The following is a 13385-nucleotide window of genomic DNA, read 5'->3' as shown; positions in this document are numbered from 1 at the left end:
CCAGAGCATTACACCGAGTCTCTGGATCGCTATGCCAGCGATAATACCACTACGTCACCGCCTCCCTCTTGACCAAAAATACAATTGCAAACTAATCAGTGACGACAGGCGGAACACCTTTAGATACTCCTGTTAATCAATAAATAAATAACTGTCGTGTCGCCACACTTTCAAAGGGAAACTTCATCTGAGAGAGAGAAAAGTCTCCTTATGAAGCCACTGAAGAAGATATTCTGTCACAAACTGCCTTACCTCGAAGAGTAGAATGCAAACAAGCCGTCAAATGTATCCAGAAAAGAAACAGAACTGCTTGTTTAAACTAGGAAAGTGCATGAAATGTAAGAGATGTTATAGGTCAGTGAATGCGTGTGGATAATACAAAGGGGATTAAGGAGGATTACATGTGAAGTTAAATGAAAAATGTTCATGTGGGCAATTACACTATTAATAACTACTGAAGGAGAATAATAATATAGTTGATGAACAGGAGGAAGGCAATGGTGCATCTGGAAATGAATCATAAAAATTGTTGAGTCATCTATGAAGTCACAGGAAGTTTTCGAAATTAATTTATCGGATGTGGGTTAACATTGGCGCGGGCAACTTTTATTGCTCATCCATCATTGTCCTTGCGAAGGTGGTGGGCAGCCGTATTGAACGTCTACAGTCCATGTGGTGTAGGTACATCCACTCTGCTGTTAGGGAGGGAGTTCCAGGATTTAACCCAGCGACAGCGAAGGAACGGCTGATACATTTCCAAGTCAGGATGGTGAGTGGTTTGGACGGGAACTTGCTGGCTGTGGTGTTGATAGCAGTCATGGGTTTGCGAAGTACTGCCTGAGGAGCCTTGGTGAGTTTCTACAGTGCATCTTGTCGATGGTACACACAGCTACCTTGGCGCATCCGTGGTGGGGGAGTGAATGTTTGTGGGTGGGGTGCCAATCAAGCGGGTTGCTTTGTCTTGGATGGTGTCAAGCTTCTTGAGTGTCGTTGGAGCTGCGCTCATCCAGGCAAGTGGAGAGTAATCCATCACACTCCTGACTTGTGACCTGTAGATTGTGTACAGGCTTGGACATCAGGGGGTGAATTAATCGCTGCAGGATTCCTAACCTCTACTTGCTCTTGCAGCCACAGTATTTATATGGCTAGTCCAATTCAGTTTCTGGTCAATGGTAACACCCAGAATAGTAGAAGATTCAGTGAGGGCAATGCCATTGAATGTCAAGGGACAATGGTTTGCTTCTCCCTTATTGGAGATGGTTATTGCCTGGCACTTAAGTGGCACGAATGTTACTTGCCACTTGTCAGCCCAGTTATTGTCCAGCTCTTGCTGCATTTAGACATGGACAGCTTCAGCATCTGAGAAGTTGCAAAAGGTACTGGACATTATGTCATCATCAGCGAAAATCCCCATTTCTAACCTTATGATGGAAGGGAGGTCATTGATGAAGCAGCTGAACATGGTTGGACCTAGGACACTACCCTGAGGAACTTCTACAGTGATGTCTTGGAGCTGAGATGATTGACCTTCAACAACCACACTCATCTCATTTGTGTTGGATATGACATCAACCAGTGGAGTGTTTTCTCCCTGATTCCCAGTTTTGCCAGGGCTCCTTGATGCCACATTCGGTCAAATACAGCCTTGATGTCAAGTCGCTCTCACCTCACCTCTAGTTCACCTCCTTTGTCCATCTTTGAACAAAGGCAGTGATGACATCAGGAGCTGAATGATCCTGACGGAACCCAAACCAAGTGTCAGCGAGCACGTTATTACTAAGTGTCGCTTGACAGCACTGTTTGTGACCCCTTCCATCACTTTACTGGGGCGTCATTCTCCGACCCCCCACCGGGTCGGAGAATCGCCGGGGGCTGGCGTGAATCCCGCCCCCGCCGGTTGCCAAAGTCTCCGGCACCGGATATTCGGCGGGGGCGGGAATCGGGCCGCGCCGGTTGGCGGGCCCCCCTGCTGGATTCTCCGGCCCGGATGGGCCGAAGTCCCGCCGATAAATTGCCTGTCCCGCCGGCGTGGATTAAACCACCTTTTGAACGGCGGGACAAGGCGGCGTGGGCGGGCTCCGGGGTCCTGGGGGGGGCGCGGGGCGATCTGGCCCCGGGGGGTGCCCCCACGGTGGCCTGGCCCACGATCGGGGCCCACCGATCCGCGGGCGGGCCTGTGCCGTGGGGGCACTCTTTCCCTTCCGCCTCCGCCACGGTCTCCACCATGGCGGAGGCGGAAGAGACTCCCTCCACTGCGCATGCGCGGGGATGCCGTGAGCGGCCGCTAACGCTCCCGCACATGCGCCGCCCGGAGATGTCATTTCCGCGCCAGCTGGCGGGGCAACAAAGGCCGTTTCCGCCAGCTGGCGGGGCGGAAATTCCTCCGGCGCCGGCCTAGCCCCTCAATGTTGGGGCTCGGCCCCCAAAGATGTGGAGCATTCCGCACCTTTGGGGCGGCGCGATGCCCGTCTGATTGGCGCCGTTTTGGGCGCCAGTCGGCAGACATCGCGCCGTTTGGGGAGAATTTCGCCCCAGATGTTTGAGAGTAGGCTGATGGAGCGTTACCTGGCCAGGTTAGATTCGTCCTGCTTTTTGTTTCCAGGACATACCAAGGGGATGCCGGGTAGATGCCAGCGTTGCAGCTGGACTGGAACAGCCTGGCTAGGGGCTCGACAAGTTCCGTAGTACAAGTGTCCTTGGTGAGATGGAGGGCGGCACGGTGGTTCGCACTGTTACCTCACAGCTCCAGGGGTCCAGGTTCAATTCTGGCCTTGGGTGAATGTGTGGAATTTGCACGTTCTCCCCGTGTGTGCGTGGGTTTCCTCCGGGTGCTCCGGTTTCTTTCCACAGTCCAAAGATGTGCAGGTTAGGTGGGTTGTCCTCGCTAAATTGCCCCTTAGTGTCCAGGGATGTGCAGGTTAGGTTACGGGTTACAGGGATAGGGTGGGCTGACTGGGGGAGTAAAGTGCTCTTTCGGAGGGCCGGTGCAGACCCGATGGGCCAAATGGCCTCCTTCTGCACTGTAGTGATTCTAGGGTTCTATGATACTCTTTGCTGATTCTGTTCAAGATTTCTCTTGACTGTTTCACTATCTAATTGATTCTTCAGATGTAAAAGGAGGCATAAAATTACACCCGAGGATGCCAGTTTTATTCATCTTCAGTTTCTGTCCCTGACTGGCTGCTCTCCAGCTGGAGGGGTTCGGCTGCACGCTCCTCCGGGGAGATTTTCTCCAGTTTATGCTGTAATGATGTTTTATTGCATGCAGGGTTTCACAAAGATCGAGCTAACAATCTTGGTTACCCAAGGCAAGCAGATTAAAGTGTTGGGCAGGACTCAGAATTGAACCCATGTCTCTTTTCAGCCTTGCCGACGATGTAGGGTGGACTGATCAGCCGGTAATTGGCTGGGTTGGATTTGTCCTGTTTCTTGTGTCCAGAAAAACCCCTGGGCAATTTCTCACATTGCCGGTTAGATGTCAATGGTGAAGCTGTACTGGAACAGCTTGGTTAGGGGCGCGGCAACCTCTGCAGCACAAGTACTCAGTACGATAGAATCCCTGCAATAGTGCAGAAGGAGGCCATTCAGCCCATTGAGTCTGCACTGACCCTCTAACAGAGCACTCCACCTGAGCGCACTTCCCCACCTATCCTAATAACCTCTTAGCCTAACCAAACCATCCCTGGACGCCCAAGGGGCAATTTTAGCATGGCCAATCCACCTAACCTGCACATCTTTGGTCCGTGGGAGGAAACCGGAGCACCCGGAGGAAACCCATGCAGGCACGGGGAGAAAGTGCAAACTCCACACAGACAGTCACCCGAGGTCAAAATCAAACCTGCGTCCCTGGCGCTGTGAGGCAGTAGTGCTAATCACTGTGCCATCGTGCCACTCACGGTATCTATGCGTGTGCTAATTTGACTAATATTTCCTACATTACAGCAGAGACTACACCCACTAGCTGTTGAGCATTTTGGGATGGTGCAAAGCTATGTCAGTCTGCATCAATGGCTCCGAAGTGGAGATGGTCGATAGCTTTAAGTTCCTGGGGGTCACCATCACCGACAGTCTGTCCTGGTCCCCTCACGTTGATGCAATAGTCAAGAAAGCCCAACAACGTCTCTACTTCCTACGGAAGCTAAAGAAATTTGGCATGTCTGCAACGACTCTCACAAACTTCTACAGATGTGCCATAGCAAGCATCCTATCCGGCTGCATCACAGCCTGGTGTGGCAACTTCTCAGTCCAAGATCGCAAGAAACTGCAGAGTGCGGTGAACTCAGTCACCACCACATTGATTCTGTATACACCTCCCACTGCCTCAGGAAGGCAGACCGCATTATCAGAGACCCCCCCCACCCAGGCTTTGCCCTCTTCTAGACCCTTCCATCAGGCAAAAGATACAGAAGATCCGCACATCCAGACATAGGAACAGCTTCTTCCCCACAGCTACTAGACTCCTCAACGACTCTCCCTCAGACTGACTGTTCCGTGTAAGAACACTATTCACGACGCCCTATGCTGCTCTTGCTCATGTATTTGCTTTGTGTGGCCCCTTGTTCCGCACTGTAGCCAATCACTGTTTGTCGATGTACCATTTGTCAATGTACTCTCTCGATTATTCTTTTTTGTCCACTATGTACATACTGTGTACGTTCCCTTGGCTGCAGAAAAATACTTTTCACTGTACTTTGGTACATGTGACAATAAATCAAATCGAAAATCAAACAAATGAATACATGTCTTCGTTTTTTTTGTGTGTCTCTCATTCCCTCTCTCAGAAATAATTGCACTGAATTGAGTCTTTCAGCGCCAAACAAAAACAGAGAATGCTGGAAAAACCGAGCACATCTGGCAGCAGCTGTGGGGAGAGAAGACAGGGTCAGCACTTTGAGTCCGTTTGACTCTTCACCAGAGCTAAGAGAGAATATGTGTATGATATTATACTGTACTGGGAGAGATTGCAACAAAGATGTAGCAACCTTAAGAACAAGAGACGGATGGCCTAGTGTAATGCGGGAGGAGGGAGGGCTTTTGCATTGAGACGGAAAATGTGTGGGATATAGAATCTTTCAATATGCCTGTCCCTGATATCAGGGGACCCCTGATGTAATATTATATTGCCTTATTTTAATGAGCAAGGAAGCCAGCGGTAGGAAGGCAAAGATTTATTTTACTTTTAACAATAATCCGTCACAGCAGTAACTATCTACAATTGGAGTCCCCGATGGGACAACCAAGATAACAGTCCCTGCTCCGGCCCAGCTTTTATGTTTGGCTTATGAGCATAAGGAGGGCAGGGGGAAGAGGAAAGGAGGGTAGAAAGGCACTGGCTGGTGTCATGTTCTGTAAATTGGCCGATATGAATGATGAACTGCAGAACATTTGGATTAAATAATTTATTATTAAAAAACGGAATAAATAAAATAATAAACTACTAACACTAATTAACTATTATAGAGCTACTGCAAAATACCCTTATCCTCCAACACGACCTACTCCCAACTCCCCAGACACAGGGTCACATAGTGGGTTTACACTGCCACCTGGTGGTCGGAGTTCGTGTATAATATTATGTACAGAATTGCTTTATGCATTTCATCACAGCTGCCACATCCAATATAACTCTTTGGAACTGAAGAAGAAGTCATATTGGATTGAAAACATTAACTGTGATCCTCTCTCTGCAGATGCTGCCAGGCTTTCTGTGATGGAAACCATTTTCCCTTTCTGGTATTGACTGACCGGTCTTTTGCATATTTATTAAATTAATATTGTGAAGCTGTCAACAGTGATGGTTTCCTTATCTAAGGAAATATATGGCACTGGAGGCCATCCAGAGAAGGTTTATTGGGTTGATCCCAGGTTTGGAGGGATTTTCTGATGAGAAGAGGTTGAGTAGGTTGGGCCTATGCTCATTGGCGTTGATAAGAATTAGAGGCAACCTTCTTGAGACATATCGGATTCTCAGGGGGTTTGACAGGGTCGATGCTGAGAGGTTGTTTCCCCTTGTGGGAGAATCTAGGACCAGAGGACATCATCTCAAATTGAGGGGTTGCCCATTTATGACAGATATGAGGAGGAATTTCATTCCTCAGAGGATACTGAAGCTGTGGAAATATTTTACGCAGAGAACCGTTAAGTATGTTCAAGGCTGAGAGAGACAGATTTTTAATCAGTGAGGGAATTAAGTGTTATGGGGATAAGGCGGGAAAAAGAGCTGAGGATTATGTCAGATCAGTCATGACCTCATTGAATGACGGTGCAGACTCGATGGGCCAAATGGCCTCCTTCTGCTCCGAAGTCTTATGGTCTTATTGTGCTAACCCACTACAGAATTCAATCCATAGTAAGGATAATGACTGATTCTGACTACCTCTATGGCACAGCTCTTCCTCTTCATTAAAGGCACCTCTCAAACATTCACTCAAACAAATCATGGGCGGCACAGTGGTTAGCACTGCTGCCTCACAAAGCCAGGGACTCAGGGTAGAATCCGGTGACTCTGTGTGGAGTTTGCACGTTCTCCCTGTTTCCTCCCACAGTCTGAAGATATGCCGAGTAGGCGGATTGGCCAGGCTAAAATTGCCCCTTACTGTCCAGAGATGCGCAGGTTAGGTTACGGGGATAGGGGGAGGGGGGGGTGGGCAGTGGAGTGGACCTGGGTAGAGCTCTCTTTCGGTGGGCCGAATGGCCTCCTTTGCACTGTCGGGATTCTATCATTATCGGATTGCTATCACAGTACTGTTTCTGAGGGCTGGTGAGCAAATTGGCTGCCACATTTCTTACATTTCCACGGTGGATACTCCTCCAAAGTAGTAACTGGAAAGTACTTTCGTGCAGAGTAAGGTCTTAAAAGATGTTGCATTATAATGTAAGTCTTTTTTTTCTTTTCAAAGGCAGCAGTGCAAAGCGGATTTACCGTGTGGAAATCCACCAAGTCCATCTCCTCTTGAAAAGAATCCCAATTCCAGTAGTTGCAAATTCCAGTCATGTCTGAGTTGTAGAATTACTGCCTGGTTTTTGGACAAAGGACAGTTATTATGGAACACTCAAGCTGAATATTTCATCAAGCTTCTTGACCTTTCTCCCAGAGGTGGAACATGCTAAATGACACAGTGCGCGATCTGACTTTTAACTGTCAGAATTGGGGGAAGATAAACACACACTGAAGAACTCAGAATGGACTCGAGATGCAATCTCAGCCGATACTTCACTGAAGGCCGTCCAAATATCGCCTCTTAACACAATAAGCAGCTACGGCTGTTTGCCAGATGACGGACAGTGATTCGGAAAGACAAAAATGAAGTGTTTTCATCTCATTTTGACTTGACTGAGGTTCCTTTAATTCAGTAACTGTACCGAAAGAGATTTAAACCATTGAGATTTCAGATCCTCAGCCTGAATCAATGCAACTGTTCACAGTGTTTGTCGACTGCCTTCAAAGTCTTAAAGGCCTTGAGAGAGGAGTCAAGCCCTCATTCGAACAAACACGTTCAGCTATGTGTAAGACAGCCGGTTACTTTCGAATGTAACCAGATTGTAATTTAAATCCTGGACATCGGGGGGGGGGGGGGGGGCGGGGGGATGCTGTCTTTGGGGGCAGGGGAGGCAAGACCCGAGAGAGGGGGTGTCAGATCCCGGGGTCTGGGGGCGCCGGGGCCCGGAGTCGGGGGGAGTTCCTGGTATTTTCACTCCTCGGTGCTGATTACGACCTACGGGCAGCTTCGCGGCTCTCACTTTTGTCTTTCAAACCTGCCAGGGAGTCACAAAGCTGCTTGAAGGTGAAACCGAGAGTGTTACCGCTTTGAAGATAGTCGGTCAAATCCTTGTCACTTTACAACCAATTGGATGTTGTGTGGGGGTGTTGCGGGGGAGGGGGGAAAGAGTGGGGTCGAGGGGGAAGGTTGGTTGGGGGGGATGGTTGGAGGAGAGGTTGGGGGGAGGTTTGGAATGGATGTTTGAATAAAAGAATAAAGGGATTTGGGGATATGGTGCACGGGCCGGAGAGTGGAGCTGAGTCCACAAAGATCAGCCATGATCTCATTAAATGGCAGAGCAGGCTCGAGGGGCCAGATGGCCTACTCCTGTTCCTAGTTCTTATGTTCTTATGTTCCTATGTTTGGGGAAGTTCGTGGGGAGTTGGGGGGAGGTTTGGAGGGAGGCTGCTGGCTGGAGGGGGTTTGGGGGGAAGGTGGGAGGGCGTTTCAAGGGAGTTGGGGGAAGTTTGGAAGCGTGTTTGGGGTTAGATTGGAGGGCGATTAGCGGACGTTTTCAAGAGGCTTTGGGGATAGAAGGGGTTGGGGTGGAAGGAGGGATTTTGGGAATTTGAAGAGTTGCGGGGTAGAGGGTGGTTTCGAGGAACTTTGGGGCGGTTCAAAGGGGTTTGGCGGGTTGAAGGAGGGTGGGGAGAAGATTGGAGGGGTGTTTGGAGGGGACGTTAGAGGGAGGGATGGGGAAGATTCGAGGGGGAGGGTTGGGGAAGTTTGAAGAGGGCTTGGGGATAGATTAGGTACAGATTTGCATTGTTTTGCAAATGTACAGTTTCTTGGCCATTTTCCTAACATCAGCTGATTGCTCTGTGAGTAATTGTCCTGTGAGAAAGAGCATTGGGCCTCCCATTTCCCCATTGCTACAATGACTCCATCTACTACATGCAGATGTAATGAAAGAAAAATAAAATTTACACTTATCCAGTCCTTCACAATGTCCTAAATCACTTTACAGCCAATTAAGTACTTCTGAGTTGTATTCACTGATATAATGTAGACAATATTACCAATTGGTGAACAGGATTGAGGGGCTGAATGGCTCACATCTGCTCCTGATACGTGTATTTGTATGTTTTTCTGGAGTGGATGAGGTGAGCTGGGCTAGTCATGCATAATTATCTTGCGAATAGAGGGTGGAATCTTGGCTCGAACTCTCTTAATTTTGTGGCTAACGGAGGTTTGCTGTGAGCAGGCTTTGTGGGGCGAGATTGCCAGGAGAGGAGAGCATAGTGGGCTCATGGTGAATCAGTAACCTGCCTGACACTGCACGTGATTCCCAAGAGTGTTTTCCATTGACTTCAATCCTGTTCTTTTGTCTGACCACCTATTACCCCGCTCCATCTTGGTGTTTAGATCTCAGTTTTTTTAAAGTATTGAAATATTGTGATCAAGTTGTGATATTGAAAATATACTGTAGCGACAAGCGGTAATCAGCAGAGTCTTGCTGATCATGAAGCAGGCACGATATGTGGTGATATGCCCATGGGCTAGATAATTGATGGATGGTGTATGACCTCCAACCAGCGGGTGGCAGTACAGATACACCATGCGGTCTCCGGACCAAGATCATGTGACCCGCGACTCCGATATAAGGAGAGACACATCCGGCCATCTTCAGAAGAAGATTGAGAGGGTAATAAGACGTTGATGTGAATGGTCAGTGCTAGGTGCAAGTTCCAGAGGAGTAGTTAGCAGACTCCATGATAACGTGCTCTGTATCAGATTGCTATCTTACCACACGAGACTCAGTAAAAGATTCTGGGTTGGACAAATCAAAGTATTTGGTAGATTCCTTCGTAAGGTATAAAGGACCAAACACAGCACGACGGTGAACCATTCAATCTTTGCTTCTCTTAAAAGTAGTGTTGCACAGACCGGCCCCTGGAAGGTTCAAAAGCAGAAGCAGCGGGGTCCAGGGTATCTGACCATGGGGTGGGGAGTGAGGGGGGAGGGGGGGCTGTGTAATAAGTGAAGCTGTAAAGCTCAGTGGAGGTTTAAGCGGATGGCAACGGTGAGGCCAACCAGCCCTCACAGTTTGAAGAGACTATGAAGAAGGAAAACTTAACAGCATATATCAAAATGAAAGAAAGACTTTGCGCGGGATATTCCAGTCCCACCAAAACATTCTCCCGGTGCTGCCGAAGTGACCTCCGGGGGGGCGGGTTCCTCAGTGGCGGGACGGGTGAGTCGCGCAAAACGTTGTCGATTTTGGCGCCCAATGTTGAGCCGCCCCCGGGAAACATGTCACGGAGGAAGGGGATTATCACCCCCCCCTTTGTTGTTTCCACAAATCTGTAACAAACTGCTTCACAGTCAATCAATTTTGCGTTTTGTTTTGAAGTGCAGTTACTGTTGTCGCGTAGAGAATGCAGCAATCAGTGCGTGCACAGCACGATTCCGCAAAGCGCAATGTGATCATGCGTTCATCTGTGTTAAGCGGTATTTGTTGAGTGGTAAATATTGGCCATAACGTGAAGGTGAGGTTCCCTACTTGTTCAAATTGTGCCAGGGGAACCAGAAAAGCATTGGCATTCCTAATTTTATACCTTTATTCGATGTAACGGCGAGTGTAATATCAATGTATTATTTTGCTAATGTATCTTTGCTTAGTTCATCTTTCGTTCAATAAATGTTAGTATGATGATCGCAAAACACAATGGAAAGTTGGGTCTGGTGTTGTGATGCTCTGCTGCTTTTCAAAGGTGGAAGGAATTCCTGCGGAGATACAAAATAGATCCAATAACTGGGGCAATTGACGATCGGGTTTCCTGTTCATTGAGCTGGACATGCTATCAGAAGCTGCCTTGGATATCTAGGCCTGTGAAGATACCCTGGAGACGGTGGGAAGCTAAGACTCAACTATGGGAGTAATTGAAATGTCAGTATGGGTTAGAGTTTAATGGGTTTGCTTCTGAATTAGTGGGTTGCGGTTTGAAGCCCACTCCAGGATTTGAGCATATAATTCAGGTTAATACGTCAAAACAACAGTGAAGGAGCCCTTTACTGATAGAGGTGACATCTTTCAGCTAAGGTTTTACAATGATCTGGTGGATGTAAGACATCCCATGGTATTATTCAGTGAAGAAATGAGGGATTTCAACATTACAGAGGTCTGGCCAATATCTGTCCCTGAGAGATTAACTGGTCATTACTCTCCTTGTTGCTTTGTCAGGTATGCCAAAATAACAACCGTGGGCATGCCTGTAAATCTGATAGGAGCTATCCAAATGGGCGGCATGGTGGCAAAATGGTTAGCATTGCTGTCCCACAGCGCCAGAGACCCAGGTTCGATTCTGACCTCGGGTGACTGTCTGTGTGGAGTCTGCACGTTCTCCCCGTGTCTGCGTGTGTTTCCTCCGGGTGCTCTGGTTTCCTCCCACAGTCCAAAGATGTGCAGGTTAGGTGGATTGGCCGTGCTAAATTGCCCCTTGGTGTCCAAAGGTTGGGTGGGGTTGCGGGGATCAGGTGGGAATTGGGCCTAGGTAGGGTGCTCTTTCGAATGGCCAGTGCAAACCTGATGGGCCGAATGGCCTCCTTCTGCACTGCAGGGATTCTGTGATTCTTGCTTTAACCCCAAAATGCAGAATCTGAAGAGCAAGGGAGGGCAGAAAAAGCCCAATCCATCATTGTCCTAAATATATTACTAATTCTGCATTCATTTCTGCTCCATCGTCCCGAAGTCTTACACTTTTTGTTGTAATAAAGAACTTTTTCTGAATTTCACACAATGTCTGTCATCCCTATGAGACTGCGAGCTACCACTCGATAGATTGAATAGTATAGGGGAGATGGTGGCATTGTGGTAACGTCACTGAATAGTAATCCCGAGACTCAGGTTAATGCTCTGGGGAGCATGGGATCAAATCCCACCGCAGCTATTGGTGGAATTTGAATTCAACGAACAAAGTCTGGAACATGACGCGAGTGTCAGTAACGCTGACCGTGAAACGATTGTCATAAAAACCCACCTGGGTTCACCAATGCCCCTTTACGGAGGGAAATCTACCGTCTTTACTGGCTCTAGCCAACATGACTCCTTTTTCAATGGCCCCCGACTGGTGTTGCGTCCACCGCGTGCGCCCGATTCGCGGCGATTCCCCAGTGACCGGAGAATCGTGGGAGCGACGGCGGACCCGATCGCGAGTTTGACGCCCATTCTCCTCCCCGCGCCGAGCGCGATTCCGCCGCGGAGGCTCGGAGAATCCCGCCTGTGGCGCACAAAGACTCTGTGAGACGAATAGAGTGAAGTCGATGAGGCTTTATTAAGCGTGTCTGTTCCCCAGCAGCCCGATAGTAACTGGCCTGCGGGGGAAGGCACCGGCTTCTTATACTTCGCCTTCAGGGCGGAGTATGAGGTCAACGGCCAACCAGGACCCGGGATCTGTCAGCCAATGACATTAGGGCTTCCAGTCCCACATGACCCCCAATACATACTACCACATTCACCCCTTGTCAAAAATGAACCCGGCGGGGTGATGCTTCGTATGGTGGTAAGGGTTTACAGTACTGGTCCTGGGAGGATAGAACAGTTACATGGTAGTACAGTATTGGACAGTATCGTCCTGTTACAACTATTTACAGAGGATATAGGAAAACAAAATGTTCATTGGACAGTCCATCTTTGTTTTACATCGACGCCACGAGTCGGTCGGGCGGTCTGGTCGTCCGTGTCGATCGCCTCGGCCCCGGCGGTGGTGGTGGTGCTTGTACCAGCGTTGTCGCCTCCGGGAGCCGCACGGTTTCAGCTGTCGGTGCAAAGGGGAGGGGGACTGATCCTCCTGGGAAGGGGGCGGTCGCGGGGTGCGGCGGTGGCAGGAAGGGGGGCGGTTGGGTTGATGGTGCCGGGGGTGTGTGCGTGGTGCCAGCGGGCGCCAGATCCCGCAGGGAGACCGTGTCCTGTCGGCCGTCGGGGTACTCCACGTAGGCGTACTGGAGGTTTGCGTGGAGGAGGTGAACCCTTTCGACCAACGGGTCCGCCTTATGTGCCCGCACGTGCTTTCGGAGCAGGATGGGTCCTGGGGCCGCCAGCCAGGTCGGCAGCGACGTTCCAGAGGAGGACCTCCTAGGGAAGACAAGGAGACGCTCGTGAGGCGTTTGATTAGTGCTCGTACATAATAACGACCGGATGGAATGGAGAGCGTCCGGGAGGACCTCCTGCCACCGTGAAACTGGGAGATCCCTGGACCGTAGGGCCAGTAGGACGGCCTTCCAGACCGTGCCGTTCTCCCTTTCTACTTGCCCTTTCACCCGGGGGTTGTAGCTGGTCGTCCTGCTTGAAGCTATGCCCTTGCTGAGCAGGAACTGGCGCAGCTCGTCACTCATGAAAGAGGACCCCCTGTCGCTGTGAACGTATGCGGGGTAACCGAACAGCGTGAAGATGCTGTTCAGGGCTTTAATGACTGTGGCCGCGGTCATGTCCGAGCAGGGAATGGCAAAAGGGAAGCGGGAGTATTCGTCCACTACATTAAGGAAATACGCGTTGCGGTCGGTGGAGGGGAGGGGCCCTTTGAAATCGAGACTGAGGCGTTCAAAGGGACGGGAAGCCTTAATCAGGTGCGCTCCATCTGGCCTGAAAAAATGCGGTTTGCATTCTGCGCAGATGTGGCAGTCTCT

At 49.6% G+C, this 13385-nt stretch overlaps 1 protein-coding gene across 3 annotated transcripts in view; it reads left to right on the top strand.

Annotated features, from left to right (window-relative positions):
* Window positions 1-13385, top strand: part of fuom (fucose mutarotase) — a 138991-nt gene that overhangs the window by 96249 nt on the left and 29357 nt on the right. The window contains exon 5 of one of the 3 annotated variants that reach the window (XM_072491673.1): window positions 3943-4674. The exons of the other annotated variants lie outside the window; for them this stretch is intronic. Within the exon in view, the coding sequence (XP_072347774.1) occupies window positions 3943-4035 (93 nt within the window). The 3' untranslated portion in view covers window positions 4036-4674. Of the gene's footprint in view, window positions 1-3942; window positions 4675-13385 lie in introns of those variants that run through there. 3 annotated transcript variants of the gene reach the window in all.

This window comes from Scyliorhinus torazame, chromosome 28 (assembly GCF_047496885.1).
Source record: "Scyliorhinus torazame isolate Kashiwa2021f chromosome 28, sScyTor2.1, whole genome shotgun sequence".
Classification (NCBI taxonomy): domain Eukaryota; kingdom Metazoa; phylum Chordata; class Chondrichthyes; order Carcharhiniformes; family Scyliorhinidae; genus Scyliorhinus; species Scyliorhinus torazame.
Note: the sequence above shows the minus strand (reverse complement) of the source record. Positions and strands in the feature narration are given on the sequence as shown.